Below are 17,603 nucleotides of genomic sequence, written 5' to 3'. Positions count from 1 at the left end.
ACTCGAGACCACTTCCTTTCAACTCAACCTCAAGCGCGAAGATGGCGTCCAGCACGTATGATCTATCCGAGTTCCTCAACCCGCCCCTCTGCGCAAACGCCGATCACAACACTGACGGAGAGATCTCACCATGTGAGCAACCAGCAACCATGGTATGCAGCGGCTGCTACCTCGTCCAGGTACGTTTCTTCTGCTCTCGAGCTGTGGAAACTAGAACCTATATACTCACGCAACCCAGTACTGCTCTCAAGCCTGTCAAAAAGCCGACTGGAAACTCCACAAGAAGACATGCAAAGGCGAGCATTTCAAAGAAACTTGGAGGCCGCGCTTCATCACTGAGCAGCGTATCCCGGCCTTCATGACACAGTCTAATCCAAGCAACTTCACCCTTGCGTCGTTCGGATACAACCATCACCTATGGGGTAACGTGCCAGCAATCGACATACTGCGGCTCGACCGCAACGAAGGACGAGAAGAAAGCGCGACGCGTGACTTTTCGCTTCTATTCGCGGCGTCGGGCGACCTGCGCAACGTTATCAAGACGGTTGTTGGGCTACCTGACAACTACACAGGCGAATGCCTGGTCACGATCAACGACCACGGCTTTTGCGTCACCGCCCGCAACATCATCATGGTGCTGACTGCCATGCATTTTCCCGCTGAGACAGCCGTGCCGATCATCACGCATCTGTGGTACTCTGCGCTTCTCCCCGAGCGAATTCTCCAGGCCCTGCACGACGGCATTCTGCCCTGCATAACGAAGGTCTGTGACCGCATCAGTGACGAGAAGAATGAGGCAGAACACACGGAAACATTCAAATTTGGACATGGCTCGGTGCGCATTGTATTGAGGAAGCACCAGTGGATGGAACTGGCAAACATGCTGCAGCCGCCGAGGGGACTCTCAGCACACGACGCTATGCAGCTTCGCCATGCGACGACACTGGCGCCGAAGAGGATCGACTACGTAGATAAAGCGTTGTTGAAAATGCCGCCTGCGCGGCGTACAGGCGCGTGGCGATTCCGCAATCAAGGGCTTCTCCTCCCGTTCGGAGCGTCGCAAAAGCATTTCACGGTTCCAAATCCGTGGGTACATTCACAGTTTACATAGGGGGAGAGATGCTAAAGCAACCCAGGACTATGTTTGCAAAGAAAAACATATGGCCCATGACCGACGACGCCGACCCGCTGAATGGATGGGCGTACCACGACTATGCGGGGCATGCTGGAGCGGCCAAAAACGACGTTTACGGGGCTTTTTTCAATTTTCTACGCAGTCTGCTCCTGAAATTTTGCAGGCGGATCAGAGCCGTCAAGATGGGTTTCTACATCTTCGCCGTCGACGCCGTAACGCTACCCAACTACATGGGCGCCACGAAATTCGATCGTATAGAAGTAAGCCATGTATACCAGCCACCTTCACGACACCTCTGTACTAAGTGAAGCAAAAGGTATCGAGTATCTGCGACCACGGCTCCGTAGGCGTCCACCGAACCCTCTCGACCTTCGCGCCACTACTCAAGCCCAAACTCGACAATCCACACGCTACGCTCCTGCTGCTCTTCATGAAAGCCGTCCGCGAGCACGAAGGCATCTCGGAGACACATAAATGGGCCTCGCGATCCTCGCTCTCGCAGCCGGATCCACGGCGCCTAGAACAAGTCTACAAATTCATGCCTACGATCGTGGACATGGTTCGCGACCCGCTAAGCGTCGAGCACGCGCTGAGACACGGGCTTTCAGCTGCGGCGGATCCGATTAAACTGGCTGATGCTATGGATATGGTTGGCGATTTCGATGCTCACTTTGAGGCGTTTCTGAGGCGCCCTGATGCACGACGTGCAGGGCGAATGAGTGCGCTGGCGGCGGCGAACGGCGTCAAGCTGAAGACGACAAATAGCATTGTTAAGCCATGGCCTTTTCGCATCACGGACGAGACAAGCGAGGCCGACTTTGCAATCTTGCTGGCGCAGGGCACGTGGGGGCATGAGCGGTATGTGGAGGTTGAAGTGAATGATGATGATGAGTCCGACCAGGTAAGTTGACTTTGAACATTCAAGTTACAGGACGTAGTAATCATGATTATCTCTAAGAATCAGAAATAGATACCTTTGAGCATCTCACTCTGGGGTAGGTGGATGTAGAAGTCGACTACCAATCTCGTGTCGTACTACACCCAACTGGCTATTGAAGTTTCAGTATCACTGTAGAATATCACGTCCAGAAAGTAACTCTACACCCATAGCTCTGCACTATGTATGTAGACTACACACATGTAACCCTCCAATTCACTCATATCTTTTTCAATCTCATATCTTCATGCAGCCATTCGTCTATATGCAAAAGGGAGTGGAAAACACTGATTTCCCATTTATAAAGCAGCAGTATACATCCATTCTCAAAATCTGCGCAAAAATCCTTCTCGCGACATGTACCCACGACTTCTCGTAGTAGCTGCCCCAGCGACTCCCTGTTACACCCCAAGTAAGCCGTGGGGCAAGCCCCTGGCATCCCAATTAATCAAACCATGACACTGCCGAACCCGTCCATGACAACGATCCCAAATTTAGACTATACGTAAGATTACCGCGACAGCCCATCCATGTGCGCATCAAACCCCAATCTCACGCCTCCCCCCTCTGCCCCTACATAAGTAGATGAAATCATCACGGCGGACGGCGATAATAACAGGCCTAGCAATCTATATATCCATCCATCTACCTATTCATGCCCGCAAGCCAAGCAAAAGGCTAAGCAATAGCCAAGCCATCCAGAAGCACATAGAACACATGCGTGTAATATACCGTAGTGCTCTATACCAAACATGACTTACTTGGCTTGATTTACATGCTGCGCCCGCCCTTGTTGGGAGTATATGAAAGCTAGTGGGTGCGAGATGGGATTTGGCAATTTGTGTATGGATGGAAATTGATGGGTAAAGTGATGAGCGAGATATAGTAGTAGTCGTGGAAAAGGGGGTGCGGGTTTAGGCAGGACGCTGTTTTGGCGTTTCTAGCCGTTCGAACGCTCTCTCAACTATCTTGGTATCTACCCTATCGCTAAGCCTACAGTTCAACCCCCTTTTAAAGAAAGTCAACACCGTAGTACCTATTTCTCTCTCTCTAATACCACTAAGGTTTCTTTAAAAAAAATACTCGATATCCCCTTTCCTGTTTCCCAAGCTAGTCCCCAAAAACGAATCCTGATAAACCCATTTACTCTTCCCTTTCCCCATGTCACAGAACCCCCCCTTATAAACATTCTGCCACACATCCCAAGTCCAAGTCCGTAATTCTATACATTCTACTTATTGCAAAAACCTTAGCTCACAGAGTAAGTATGTAAGGAAAAGTATATATGTGTGCAGTAACGAAGTGTCGCATACAAGACGATATTCAGCGTTTAGCAACTGAAGCAAGCGTCCATCCTTTCTTCTTCTTCATGTCTTCCTTCTTCAATCATGCATTCGTTCACTCATTCCCCTAGAATTCCCCCAGAATTCCCCCAGAATTCCCCCAGAATTCCCCCAGAATTCCCCCAGAATTCCCCCAGAATTCCCCCAGTCCAAATAAACAATATCACCTTGGCCGTTTACCTTGACTGCCTCCTCGTACATAGCAATCTATTCCATTTCATTCTCTTGCATGCTAGTCTCACTTGTTTCTTCTCGCTTCTCGCTTCCCACTGCTCGCATCTCTCTTGTCGCTTCTCGCATCTCGCATCCGACTTCTCCCACCTACACCGCTGTACCTCCGTCTCTGGGACGTCTGGTTGTTAGTTATCGGTACTACTCATCGGCATCACACCTCACCAGCACTCTTCGGCACTACTCAGTCCATCGGCCCGAAGCAGTGGAGACGCGGCAAGACCAAACCCCGCCTCTCCCATATATTGGTGCGACTACTATGCCTATCACTGACGCTGGGACTGGGACTGGAGGCGTTTCGCGCTACAAGTTGCAGTTTCAAAATTGGATGAATAGATGGATGATGTCATGTATTTCCCCCGTATTGACAGCGCCAAGTAAGTATGCACGGTTGGAACAGATAGACGAAAAATAATCGTATTGAAAAAAAAGTAGTATGATTTCAAAATGCTATCCCAAACGCCGTGATATGGTACATCACGTGTACTTTGTCCTGGTACAGACGGTACCTTTCTCTAATCCATAACAAATGCAAAATTTCATCTATACATTCCAAAGGACATTTCGCTGATCCTTTGCATTGACCCACACATACTCTGTGCAGCGAGGGTCGGATTTCGACTTTCCGAGGGTGACGGCGAAAAGATTGATTTCCATCCACACAGGACGCATGCCCATGCGCTCGAGGCGCTCCCACCATGAGCGGAAGCGGCTAAAGTCGACGCTGTTTCCGCCGACGGTGCCTTCCTCGATGTTGATGCCGTCGCCGAGATGCAGCTCGATCATCACCTGACCAATGGGTAGGACCGACTTGCCCGACGCCGACTTGATGTTGTCAAAGGCGTTCATCATGGTGTCGAGGGCGTCGTATTCGGAGCCTTCGACGTCGATTTTCAAGATGTCAATGTATGTGTGGTTGTTCTGCTTCATGAGCTCGGGGAGTGTCCAGAAGGGTGGGTCGCTTTGGTGCTTGTCCTCCTTGCCGAGACCGACTTTCTTGAAAAAGGTGCGGTGTCGGTGCTGCTGGGCAATCTGGGGGCCCCAGCCCTCGACGGAAAAGTCGTAGCCCCAGATGCGCGCACTAGGGACTCGCTCGAGCATTTCAGCTTCGAACGAAGACTCGCCGTTGATACCGAAACTGTACATGACAAGGCCATCTTGGGCGTCGGACAGCGGCTCTTGCGAAGTCGAGGTTTGCGGCGCGCTTTTCAGCGCCGGAAGTCCCTCGTACACGCTCATGCCGCAGACCCATTTGCCGCCGTCACCAAGGCGACCAACACGCTGGATGTCATGGGGGCATGTCCATGTAGGGGGGAAAAAGTCCCAGATGGTAAATGGGTACTTGAGGAAGTCTTGGGGGAAAAAGGGGATCTTTGGGTTATCGGGATGCGTCTTTGCCATGGAGTCGCGCAGGTCAACGCTCTTCTTCCACGACTTCTCAGACAGGGCCGAACGGTCTTTGATCCATGCTCTGAGGAGCGACGAGGATTGCGAGGAGCCAGTTGATGGCAAGACTGGGAGGTAGGGAAGGAGAGCCGTGCCAGCGGATTCCTCGTTGTGGAAGATGACGATGAGGAAGACTAGAACAAAGATTGCTGCGAATACACGTGCTGGTGCCATCAGGTTAGCCATGGTCCGCAGGGGAGCATGGCGGCGAATTACCTCCAAAAGACCTCAACATGATTGCGGTTGAGAAGATGGCGTCCAGATATCTAGGTGAGAGAGATGGGGAGCGACCGTGATGGGTACATGTGCCTCCGAGTTGAATCGGTGGAGGACAGTAGTTTGGGGGAGCGCGCGAGTCAAAGGCTGAGAGCGAGACACGCGGAGGGAGAGAGAGTGTGTGTATATGTCAAAAGGAAGAAAGAAAGAAAAAGACGCAAAGGATGGATGTCTGGGAAGAAGGCGAGGGCCAAGAATCAAATAAGAAAGGAGCCAGCAGATTCAAAGCGTCTGGGACCCCTACGCGCAGGCGGCGGGCCAAGTGATGGTCAAACAGACAGACACAGGCCCGCTTCCTGCATGTGTCCAGCTACTCCCTGACAAGGCGAAGGCCGTTTGGACACATGCCAAGCATTGCCGCCGAAACAAGCCTAAGTCCCAGTCTTACTGCATCTGTAACTGGGGACGGCGCTAGTATCTCGAAAAAGGAAAGCCTTTTCCACCAGACTATGCAGGTGTAGGTGTAGCTCTGCTGCCAGTGTAGTACTCGTAACTGGGATGACACCCTGTCTCTGTACCATGGTATGCACTGCACTTGCATCGTCATAGTAGTTTATTCTGTAAATAGTGTTGTACCAACAAGCACAATACCCCAGGCGTCTGCAGAGCTATTTTTGTATCTTTTTTTTTATGTATGTCTTTGTTGGATGGTGAATGGATGGATGCATGGAAGGATAGACGTTGATAGCTGGGCAAGAATAGAATAAGCGTACCACACATGACATGAACACGACTAGGCTGACCAATGATGCACCCGCGTGAGCATGTATAAGCATCGAGCAGCCTCGACATGCTCCGGAGTGGCGATATGTGTGTGTGTGTGTGTGCCATGGTGCCAGTGCTATGTGGAGAGGGCGGCGCACAGACAAATGCCCGGCTGAGGGATGAAACGACGCCGGCGGGCTGATGCCAACCCAACAAAGCGCCCCACTGCCTTTTCCTCCTGCCGCCACGCCCGCCACCAACGGCCAGCATGCATTCTCTTACTCAGTCGCTCCCTCCATCATCCCTCCATCGTCCATCCATCGCCCATCCATCACCCCATCATCATCATCATCATCATCATCATCACCATCATCGTCGTCATCTCGACTCGGTCAGCCATCACGACGACTACTACTACACCACCATGTCTAGTCCTGCGCCAGCCCCGCCCCCCGCCAGCCAATGTACTGGCCCTGCGCCCTCCGTAAGCTCGTATGGCGACGGCTGATCAGCAGGGGCGGCACGGCTTTGTTGCTCGATTGGAGCCATGCACGCCATGTGTATATCTCTAACTAAACACGGGACAAGAGACGAGCCACGGCGAGGGGCGCGAGCTGATAGGCGCTCGGCAATAATGGCGGGCGTGCGTGTGGACGCGTAATGGGCCTGGTATCGCCTACGCCTCGCTCTCCTCTTGGGTCCCGCTGTTGCGAGTGTCTTGTGGACAAAAATGGCTGCCACTACGAGCAGCACGCTGCATGTGGTAAATACGGTATCGCGATGCGCCTCGCCTGCATACGTTAGCTTGCTTCCCTCGGGACTTTGAAATGGCTACGTACCCTCCTTGGTCGTGCTGAGCGCAAGCACCACAAAGACGTTGAGCGGAATGCGCAGGATGCCGTAGATGCTGGCGCGCGACCCGTCTTCAATCAGCTTGCTTTTCAGCGAGCCCATTGCGGGATAGTAGACTCCGCAGCACAGCTCAAAGATGCAGAAGCACCAGAGCGTCAGGCGCTCGTCGCGAAAGTGCCCGGGAATCAGGAAGCAGAGTGAGGAAACGGCAAGGATGCCCGTCAGCATCTTTTGCGCGGGCAGGGGGTCCGCTGACGTCGAAACGTGCTTGTAAAGGAGAGATCCGAGCATCATGGAGCACATGAGAATGGCAAAGATGAGGCCAAACGGCAGTTCTGGTCGCAATGTCAGCTTGTACGCGCCTAGGCTTCAGGAGATGAGCGTGGAAATGCATACCGTCGGTTGAACCCGAGAGCTGGTGGCTCAGCTTCAATGCCGGAAACTTGAAGAAAATAAACAGGAAAAGCGAGCCCTCAAAGAAACCCGAGACCAGCGCGAGAATCATAATGTTGCGGTCGCGGAGAATGGTGCGCAGAGCCGACGTCGACGGCGGGGCTGGCGTCGCCTCTTCCTGCTGGAGCAGGCCCTCGGTCTCCGACGCGCGGCGGTTGTTGGATCCATAGTTTTCGCCCCAGTAGGTCGAGATGGCCAGGAACGACAAGGCCAAGCACCCAATCGACGCCATGAAGGGCGTCTTTGCCGTGCCCGTCTTGCTGACGGCCCATTCGGCAAAGATGCCAGAGGCAATGGCAGCGCATGTGTTGGACGTGGTCATGGTGCTGAAGATGCTGCTCAAGTGCGGCTCGCCATCCTGCAGCATGAGCTGGTTGAACTCGGCGACCAGCCAGCTTTCGAAGACGCTCCAGAGAACGGTTCCACAGACTCCGCCGAGGATGCGGCCGAGGAAGAGGAGGTAGATGTTGTTGCTGAGGAGCGTAGCACACGACAGCGAGTACAGGGCGCAGTAGCCGAGGCAGGCAGTCCTGCGGCCATATCGATCTGCGAGGGCGCCGACAAAAGATGCCGAGATGCCCGCCGAGATGAAGCCCGTCAGGAAAAGAAACGCCACTGTTTCTTCGGGGAGGCCCTTTTCGTCTGCAAGGGCTGGTGAGCATTTACGTGGAGCTGGGGATGGCATCATGCCACGGACCTTTGTAGATGGGATATATGTAGGGGCCCTGAAGCCAGTCGGCGGCATTCACGAGCAGATAGATGGGAAAGAAGCGCTTCTTCAGCCTGGCCAGGCCCAGCATGTCGGGCTCCATGTAGCCATGCTCGTCCTTCTTGTCCGAGGGGGCATGGTCGTCGGCGGCGGCCTTGCGCGAGCGGTGCGTGTGGTAGAAGGCAAAGGCATTGAGCAGCAGGGATCCGGCAAAGGTGGCGCGGTAGAGGTCCATGTTGAATGTGGACTCTGGCTGTTGAAGGGGAAACGAAGGGAAGCGTGTGTGTGCGAGTGGGTGAGTGGTGGCAGGGCAGTGAATGGCCAGCAAACACGACAAAGGAACCAGAGAGAGCGTGTATACTATAGTAGGCGACGAGGAGGGGCGAGGATATGGCGTCGGCCGGGGCTGGAATGCCGTGGCCGGGTCTGTGGAACGAGTTAGCCGTGGTTCATGCCCGTGGCGGCCCTGTTGCACCTTATACAGGGCGCGTGTTTGAGGATAAAGCGCCGTCTTTGCACGCAGCCGCTGGGTCTGGCGCCGTCAGGGATGGGCGCCGCCGGCGAGGGCGGATCCCAATCAGGACGCTGCAGAGCCATTTGCACCGACAGACGTGACGCCTGTGCCTCAGGTCCCGACGACGTGCGGCTGACGGGGCCTCTGCGCGCGCCGCATCCCGGGTGTTATTGCGCGTCCAAAAGTGGAGCGACACACACATGCGATGCGGGCGTCCATGGCAATGCAAAGGCGTAGGCGTTTCCAAAGTAAGTGTGCTGATGCATCGCCATGGCCCGTGCGCCGCTCACGTGCGGGGGCTCCTCGCCTTTGCCTGTGGCCCTCCCGCCACGCGTTTCACCTCCGCATCACCATCAACCACCATCCCCGGCCTCTGCACTGCTTCTTCTGCACACAACACCACGCTCCCGCTACGCCCTCTGCCTGAGCACGCTGGCCGACGGCCCGCCTGCACTACACCTATGCCCATCGCCATCTACCTTGGCCCTCGTCGACATTTCCGCCATGCTCCGAGCCTAGCCCAGCATCCTTCCCCGCTCTCTCGCCTACGGCCTCGTATCTCCATGGCGCCTCCAACCCGTCCAAGGCTAGCCCACTGCCGCTCCACGGCAAAAGGCTAGATTGTGCACTTGTCCATCGCCCCATGACCCCGTAGCCAGCACCAAGGGAATTCACTCACGCCTGCAGCCATGGCCTGTAGTGCTTACACTTATATGAAGATGCTCGAATAGTGCATCTTGCGCCCGACCAAATGCAGCAAGCTGAAAAACACCCCCCAGTAAATGCACTCACCCGTGGCAAATTGATGGGGCAAAGCAAGGCTACGGGCTCGCTCTCTCTCTCTCTCTCTCTCGCCCTCTCGCCACAGAAACTACCGTACTACTCGTCCCACACACAATTGTTTAAACGTTCACGTTTAGACGTTTGGCGGTGGCTGTGAGCACGAGGGAAACTTTACACCCAGACTCGTGGCATACACCTTGGCCCACGGCACACACCTTGGCCCCGTCACCGTCAGTCAGCCGCCCGTGGGATACGCTCCAGCGCCATCGGCTGCACAGCCGAGAGAAAAGGATCAAACGAACCTTTGCCTTGGCTCGTCTATCCCTTCCCCTTCTCCTGCCAAGTGCCCGCATCACGGCGCTAAGCGGTCCTAGTCACGTGACCGGTGCGCGGAGGGGCTGTGCTGTGGCTTCTTGGCAACGGCAGTGAACGAACCACCAAGTTATTGTTAGAATCTTCTCAACCTTCTTCGAGTGCCAGCGCTGTTCATATCCAGCTAGCCTTGCGTCTTTATTTAGATCGTCATGAACACGCACACATCTATGTGGGCTTTCCCCCCTCCCCCCCCCTTGCGCTCTGCCGCCCTGTCTACGTCATACGCACTTGGTCCATGTTTGCATTTGTCTCATGCTCGACTATCCCACCACCACCGTCGCTTCAAACACGCTAGCTGCATGTTCCTTTCCTCAGCCTATAGTGTAGCGTGCACGTGTCCGCCGCTGGCCTAGCTACCACATGCCATTACAGCGGACGCTGACACTGATTGCTGAGACGTTTATGCGGTGCGCATATACACACGCTGGATAGGAAATGCTTAGTGCACTTGGTTCTAGAATGTTGCGTCTTGCATAGGAACGAGCGTCCCTGTATTTTTTCTTTCTTTCTGCACTCGTCTCGTCGCATATCTCTGTTTGATCTTGGGAGAGGTGTTGACCAAGTGTTTGGCCAGCATGGATACTTGCGTATGGAACTACAATCAGAACTAGCGGAACTCTTCTCAAATTATTCCACCTCACCAAACAACTCATGATTTGGACACTCTACTAGTCATTGCTATGTAATAGGACTGCAATGGGTATTGGTCATGGTGGGAGAGTTTGTTGGAATATGCTCTGCAACTAGAATTTCAAATCCATGAATGGCTGCGTAGAGAGTGATTGGTAACAATGTTATTGTTTTGGCATCTGGACGGTATGCGTTTGCAGCTAGTTGCTTCGAGAAACACAAACATGTATTGCTTGCTCCTTTTGTGCTTACTAAACTCGCCTCGCCACGTACGTAAGCCCCAGCGCATCTCATCCCTGTGAATCTCAGAACTTTAAAAGAACATGTATCGTAATGTCTGCATTGCTTAAGCCATATCGCTCACGTAATCTCGTTTGGGCCATAGGCATTATTTCCAACCTTGGTATAGACCAAATCCCAGCCCCTCCCGTAAAACCCCGAGAGAATATCCTAGTGTACACGCGTATCCCCCATGAAACATCCAAAACGCCCCGTATCCCAAAGAAACCCATTCATAACTTCGTGTTCCATGTCAGTGAAAGACTGTACTGCGCGAGTCTCTCCGTTATCGCGTAACGAGTACTCTGGTCCCTACAGCCCCGCCATGTCTAGCCTCCAGACGCAGTATACTGGGATTTGTTTCCAAAACTACTGAACGGCTTGCACTCTAGATCGGCAATCTTGCTCAGGCACTTCTGGCATGCCAGAGCTTGACAGCCAGGACACCTGCTGCAGCCGACGTGTGCCTCGACGCAGTAGACACAGTGGTCAGGTCCGCCTGGCTGGACGTGCCAGGAGAAAGTCCGATAACTGCAAGTCTGTAGTACGCATGCATGTGACATGTTGACAACAAGACCGTGAGCCAGCGCGCCAGGACCCGGACTGGGCGGTTCGCTCTCGGGGGCTCTGCAGCACATCAGTAAATTCTTGCAGTGACATGATATGTCGGTGGTTCACCTACGGAGTGTCACACTCGGGATGCCTAGCATAGTACTCGGCCATCTCGCGCTGCCACTTCTGGTACGCGGCGCTATTGAGATACTTCCAGGGGGGATCGCCAGTCTTCTTGAACGGCTTCTTGGGCGGGGGACTTGCTCGGCGGGCACGCTCCCGCATCTCAGCCTCATACTGCTTCGTACGTGTGTTGTCGACATCCTGCTGGATAGGGGGATCGGTTTGAAATTTGCGGCGCCAGTACGTCCTGTCATATGCTCTGCGGTAGTCAGCGTCCGTAAGCTTCTCATATGCTTCACGCGCGGCACGAAACACGGTCGAGTCGCTGGTTCCAGATTTGTCCGGGTGGTGTACGATGGCCAGGGCGCGGAAAGCTGCTTTGATGGCGTCGTGGCTGGCTCCGAGTTGCAGGCCAAGCACGGCATAGTAGTCCTGGAAGGGTTCTTGGTCCATGGTGCAGAGGTTCTTCACTGAGGCGGCGGATGCGGGCGAGAGGTTACGCGGATTGGAGAGGAACTGTGGGAGAGAGTCAAAAGAGCAGCATGGCTTGCAGCGACAGTCACTCGCAAAAGTTGCTTGCTGGTCGTGAGTGGATGCCTGCGCAGGCAGAAACAGTCACATCTTTCACCTTTGGCAGGTGCGCCACCTCGAGGTGAATGAGAGTACCAGAATGACGCGTCTGCGTGCGAGCCCGTTTGATCCAGCTCACGTACTGCGTGAATATGAGGGTTTATCAAAGACAGCGTGATGAATCGAGTAGGTGAACGCAATTAGCTTGATTGGGGCCATGTCCTGCCAGTGCAAACGGTCGCGTGCGGCCGTGTGGTGTGGCTTGGGATTTGGTATTGTCAATTGAGGTTATTCAAGAGTTGAGACGTGTCAAAGTTGTCTGTCATTTCAGCAGTTTGCTTTGGTTTGTCTCAAATAGGTGTGATCTTAGTTATATGTGAGCTTTGGTGTTATCTCACTACACTGTTGGAGGGAAGTTGAATGCATTCCATTACATCACATCACACCCCCATACTGCTGGCCCAATGTAAGCCTCGGGTTTCGCTCGTCTTCATGCACCACGCGAGGTTTACGTAGGGATGTAAAATGTAACACATACATATCTACATCCCCATACTCGTTTCCATCAAGCTGATATTTTACCAACAAGCCCACGAGAATCAACGTATGGGTATAGTAGGCATTGTGTAGAGTAATAAGTAGTTGTTGTGTTCAAGGTGCTAGTCTAGTACCATACTGCTGTCTCGTATGTGTAACTCACCGCATTGTGGACCCGCCAAGTCAGCGTCGAATAACTTGGAAGAATATACCACATGTAGTCAGATGTAGAGAAGCTGTTAGAGCCCTCATCAGACAGCAATATCCGAGTTACTATCACATGCCCTAACATGAACGTGGTAACTACTTCCAATCGCCAATCCATCTCACTAGCGACCCGTCTCGTGCAATACTAGTACGTATTCTGCTACTATCTTCCACTGCCATCTATACTGTGCTACAATCCAACAACTACCCCCACAAAAGTTATCGATATCTTGGAGACACAAACCGCCTTCAATAGGTCTGCTTGTCTTCTCATGCAGGATCAATGCAACTCCTATGCTCGGATTGCAGTCGCGGTATCGTCATCTCCCAGAAGCATGGGTCTGATAAAGCTCCCCTGCACGACTTCGGGCTGTCCCATTCTTGAACAATATTTCCCAACTACCCTCCATCCTAATCAAAAATAGCTCACTATTCATGTTCATGGACCAGGCCAACTAGAAGACGCCACGCATCTACCAACTGACAACTCTGGGTCCTCTGGATACAAGACCAGTGACGTTGCTTCCCCTTGACCACACTTCAGGCTTGTGTAGATCCATGGAGCCGGGCCGCTGGTGTGGCAATCGGCGTCTTCACATGACCATGGTTGCTGAGCTGTTTTCTTTGTGCGGGAGATAAGTGGGCGGTCAGAGAGGGTGGGGTAGCCAAGGTATATCGTGAGGCTTGTACGTACGTAGTCTGAGAGTAACGTCAAGAATCACGAGGCCAGTCTATGCCCAGAAGGGCTAGCGCGCCTCCAGTTTAGCGTGAAACACGCCCACTGCCTCGAATGGCCGCAGCAGGGCTTCATTGTCTTTTTGCCATCTTATCAACATCCCACGCTGCCTCGCCTGCTGTCGTCGAGACTACATAAGCTTTGCCTTGACCGGGTTCCACGTCCTCCGCCAGTGCGCTGCCCACACTGCGCTGCCAAATCGACAAACCGCAGCACTTACCCCACCCCCCTCGCGCCACGCATCCTGGCCTCGGACACTGATCAGGCTTAGCCACTTCTGTCACGCGCGCGACCCGCTGAATCCTACCTCTTTTACTGGAGCCTCTCTTACTACTACCGTGCGAGGCTGACGGCAGCCTCCAATGTCAGCCCCAACATCCAACGCTGACTTGAACACAAGCGGCAGTCCCGCCTATGGCACCTTTTCACGTCCATCCTTCATCTCCGACCCCGCCACCAGCCACGGCGACAGCAACGACAGCACCACCCTTGAGTCTACTGTTGAAGATGACGATCTCTCGCCAACGTCTAGGCCTGTGCCAGAGCGCAAGCCATCAAGGCATATTGAGTTTAGAAAATATCTCAAGCGCCCCTACAAGGACACGCAACGCACCCTGAGCGATGCGTTGCGGTCGGCAAGGAGCAGAGAGGAGCAGGAGACGTTGCTACCCGAAGAAGACTATGCTGGCAGCGATGGATGCTTCAACGGGCAGGGCCAGCCCATGGCCCCGAGGATCCCCGGCACACATCCCGTGAACAACTATCTGACTTATCGCACGTACTTCAATATCCATCGGTAAGCCCAGCCATTCGACTGCAGACTGCAAACCGGCGCTTACAGTAGAGCAGGATACGACGACTGGTCCTGGCTGTCATTGAGGATCCCTACACAGTGGACCAGCTTCGGGAGCCCCGTATGAATGTCCTCATTGTAAAGCCGCTTGTAGATCGTCTCTACGATGAGGACGACATCTCCATTGTCTACTGCCTGCTTGTCAACCGCATGCAATTCCTGCGGGACCAGCAGTTCCAACAACATCACCAGACCGTCGATCTCACACGTGCCAATCTGTGCGAGCTGGTCGCCATGAAAGTCTTGCGGCGGCACGACGAAGAGTCTACGGGCAAAGCCGGCCTGCTCCTACTAGCCCAGATTCTAGTAGCACCATTCCAACCCTTCCAAGGAGCTCCGGCGGAGCGGTGTCCGCCGCGACATGTATCTGACTACCAAGGCCAGGGCGACAACGATGGCAAGCTCACTGCCTTGGAGGTTGCCATTGTCTCCGAGAGCAAAGTGCTCCTAGCTGGTTCCGCGAGCCAGAAAGTCATCGATGCCATCTACCGCGGCCGTATCGTATATACACCGACTACCTTTATGGATATCATCCCAGACCACTACAAGTACAAGCCCATCTCGCTATATGACCCGCGAAAAGCGCCTGTGCTCAACCAATACCGACTCATGGTGCCGAGAACGCGCAATGTGATTGAAGTATTTCAGTTTTGCATACTCCTGGCCCTATACTGTTGGTGCATGTCGGCACGGAAAGACCATTTTCTCACTGGTCCCGAGCTTGTTTTCATGGTCTATGGTGCTGGCTGGGTGCTCGACGAGTTGACTTCATGTCTTGAACATGGTTGGGAGGTGCACACACAAGAACTGTGGGCCTTTATGGATGTCACCTTCTCCGGCATATTCATCGTCTACATCTGCATGCGCTTCCACGGCTGGTTGACAAATCAAGACGAGACTGGGCGACAGGCTCTCGACGTCCTTGCCGTAGCCGCGCCTATTCTCTTCCCACGCATCGCATTCAATCTGATGCCCGAGAACATGCTTTTCATCTCTCTCCGAGCCATGGTTAAGGAATTCACGGCACTGAGTCTGATTGCCGTCTGGTGCTTTGGCGGTGTCCTCTTAGCACTCAAGTGGCTGAGTATTAGCAACCCCGCCGTCGGCTACGAAGGGTCGCCCAACTCCATTACCATTTCCAAGTGGATGTTATGGATCTGGTTCGGTCTGGATGGTACAGGAATCGACGAAGCACCTCGTTTCCACGAGATCCTCGGGCCCACGCTCATGGTCATCTATGCGTTTCTAGGCAACACCTTGTTTCTGACCGTCTTGGTATCCATGTTGTCAAACACATTTTCCAAGATTGCCGCCGATGCGACTGCAGAGATTCAATTCCGCCGCGCTGTCCTGACGTTTGAAGGCGTCAAATCAGACTCGCTTTTTGCCTACCGCCCGCCTTTTAATCTTCTCGCATTTGTCATTTTACTCCCGCTCAAGTTCATCCTCTCGCCACGCTGGTTCCACAAGATCAACATTACGGCAATTCGCGTCCTCAACTTTCCTATTCTCCTCTTTATAACCTACTACGAGCGCCGTTCTCTCTGGAAGCCCGTACGCCGTCTCAGCGTAAATGGCCCAGGGCCCTCAAAACGCACCATGTTCCTGCAAGACGTGGGCTTCTGGCATAGCTGGAAGCAACTCAATCCCCACGCAGACCTGCAGGCTGTCTTTGAGGAGGAGCCGCCGCCAGATGTGGTAATGTCGATTGAAGAAGAAGATGACTTGGAGGACGCTATACTTGAGAACAGTTTCGCGCCGACGGGTATGGCTGGCACAAGAAGCGTTAGTCCCGGTAGTGCCATGACAGGGCGAAGAAGGAGGCTCAGTAGTGTATGGCCTGGACCCAGTGCGTAGAAGGATTCAAGGATGGAACTAGTACGCATTGAAGTGTGAGGGTGGTGATTCTAGTTAGTCTAGAGTGTTGGCGTCGCTCATTCATACCCACATACATACATACATACGTATCTATCCAGCACATTCGCAATCACAAAAAAATACACGTTGTTTTAGTTATATGTATCATCCATAAATGACTTCTCTCCCCCTTCGTCTCAATCGCCATCGTCATCTTACCCAATCCAGCCCATCCTCGCACAAGCCATCCAAGGACATCCCTCCTAATATCGATCAAAATTATTAAATCTTATATTAAATCTCCCCAACTCTAATATCCAGCATCACCCTTGACGCTCCCCGCATTGACGCAAGCCATGGTAATCCGTGCCACCCATTTCTTTCCATATACGTACATACTGACATAATATTTCCCATCGCCTTACCCCGTCACTGTCACCGACCAGCTTACGACATCAACTGACTCGTAAATATTTTTTTTAAGAAAAAAAAAGTCCCGCCCAACACAACAACCACCATGGATTAATTAATCCACCGAATACGACTACAGTAGTAATAGTAATCATAATCCCGCGGCCTGCAACGCATTACCCCCCCCCCCCCCCGGCAAAAGTTATTCGTCCTACCACTAAGCGGCTATCTAGCCTACTACTTAGCAGAGGTCTGCATTGGTGTAAGCGCATTCAAACTATATAAAGTTAGCACTATACTATAATAACTTAGTACTAAATATTATAACTAACTTAGTAATTAAATAATACTTATTTAGTATAAAAGCTTAGTGTTTTAATTCTAGGCAAGCTGGGTGGCTGTAACGATGTTACAACTTCGCCAAGTATTGATCCAATCCCAGAGCCGGATCGGAGGAAGTACCTGCCGCCCTTCATCAGCCATTCGCCCGAGGTCGGATCCGAATTCGGACCCGACTAGGATAGGTATATATTGAGACACTCCCTGTAGCTAGCTCTGTAGACTTTTGATATCCTTTCGTACAAGGCCTATAGGTGGCTTGTTGAATCTAGGCTCTTTGTGATCCCACGCACTCCCATATGCCTCTGAGTGATCCTACGACCGAAACAGATCCGACCTGCCTTACCTGCGCCGTTACATTATATCAAAAGTCTCGTCCCAGCCGGTGACGGCTTCTAAACAATATCGCAGCTGTTTGTTCGAGATCACGTCCAAGCCCCAAAGTTATCCGGAACCAATCCGAGTACTTACACGATCACATCCGACATTCATTTTAGGCAGGATCCCATAGATCTCCTGTCGACCGAGGCCTTTGGGTTTGGAACTTCTGCGCTCCTCGCGAGGCAGATTACTTCGGAAAAGTCGCGTAGAGTGCGCCAAGATAGAGACACGAGACTACCAATAACCCATCAACCCTCAGAGGCAATCGCTGATGGTTGACCCCACAAGAACCGGAGTTTCTAAGGAATCCCCCCGAAATCGGTCGAATACAGGACCAAACCATTCTGGAGAAGAAAGCCGGCAAGATGC

General features: G+C 53.0%; 5 protein-coding genes across 5 annotated transcripts; 2 read left to right on the top strand and 3 right to left on the bottom strand.

The window, feature by feature from the left end:
* Window positions 1-149: 149 nt before the first annotated feature.
* SETTUDRAFT_159177 (uncharacterized protein) lies at window positions 150-2,134 on the top strand (the record flags this gene model as incomplete). Its single annotated transcript, XM_008024369.1, has 5 exons — window positions 150-152; window positions 215-1,086; window positions 1,137-1,395; window positions 1,452-2,036; window positions 2,117-2,134. 5 exons carry the CDS (start codon window positions 150-152, stop codon window positions 2,132-2,134), a joined length of 1,737 nt encoding a protein of 578 aa, XP_008022560.1.
* Window positions 2,135-4,076: 1,942 nt separating this feature from the next.
* SETTUDRAFT_167429 (uncharacterized protein) lies at window positions 4,077-5,539 on the bottom strand. Its single transcript, XM_008024368.1, has 2 exons — window positions 5,309-5,539; window positions 4,077-5,256 (listed from the first exon to the last, which is right to left on the bottom strand). The coding sequence occupies exons 1-2, from the start codon at window positions 5,325-5,327 to the stop codon at window positions 4,190-4,192; spliced, it is 1,086 nt and encodes a 361-aa protein (XP_008022559.1). The 5' UTR covers window positions 5,328-5,539; the 3' UTR covers window positions 4,077-4,189.
* Window positions 5,540-6,641: 1,102 nt separating this feature from the next.
* Window positions 6,642-8,465, bottom strand: SETTUDRAFT_175602 (uncharacterized protein; the record flags this gene model as incomplete). The annotated part of the gene is made up of 5 exons (XM_008024367.1): window positions 8,076-8,465; window positions 7,322-8,020; window positions 6,913-7,260; window positions 6,754-6,864; window positions 6,642-6,697 (listed from the first exon to the last, which is right to left on the bottom strand). The coding sequence occupies exons 1-5, from the start codon at window positions 8,320-8,322 to the stop codon at window positions 6,642-6,644; spliced, it is 1,461 nt and encodes a 486-aa protein (XP_008022558.1). The 5' UTR covers window positions 8,323-8,465.
* Window positions 8,466-10,997: 2,532 nt separating this feature from the next.
* Window positions 10,998-11,796, bottom strand: SETTUDRAFT_104820 (uncharacterized protein; the record flags this gene model as incomplete). Its single annotated transcript, XM_008024366.1, has 2 exons — window positions 10,998-11,295; window positions 11,351-11,796. The coding sequence occupies 2 exons, from the start codon at window positions 11,794-11,796 to the stop codon at window positions 10,998-11,000; spliced, it is 744 nt and encodes a 247-aa protein (XP_008022557.1).
* Window positions 11,797-13,755: 1,959 nt separating this feature from the next.
* SETTUDRAFT_146588 (uncharacterized protein) lies at window positions 13,756-16,202 on the top strand (the record flags this gene model as incomplete). The annotated part of the gene is made up of 2 exons (XM_008024365.1): window positions 13,756-14,189; window positions 14,240-16,202. The coding sequence occupies 2 exons, from the start codon at window positions 13,756-13,758 to the stop codon at window positions 16,101-16,103; spliced, it is 2,298 nt and encodes a 765-aa protein (XP_008022556.1). The 3' UTR covers window positions 16,104-16,202.
* Window positions 16,203-17,603: the final 1,401 nt, after the last annotated feature.

This window comes from Exserohilum turcica (genome assembly GCF_000359705.1).
Source record: "Exserohilum turcica Et28A unplaced genomic scaffold SETTUscaffold_12, whole genome shotgun sequence".
In the NCBI taxonomy this organism is placed as follows: Eukaryota; Fungi; Ascomycota; class Dothideomycetes; order Pleosporales; family Pleosporaceae; genus Exserohilum; species Exserohilum turcicum.
Note: the sequence above shows the minus strand (reverse complement) of the source record. Positions and strands in the feature narration are given on the sequence as shown.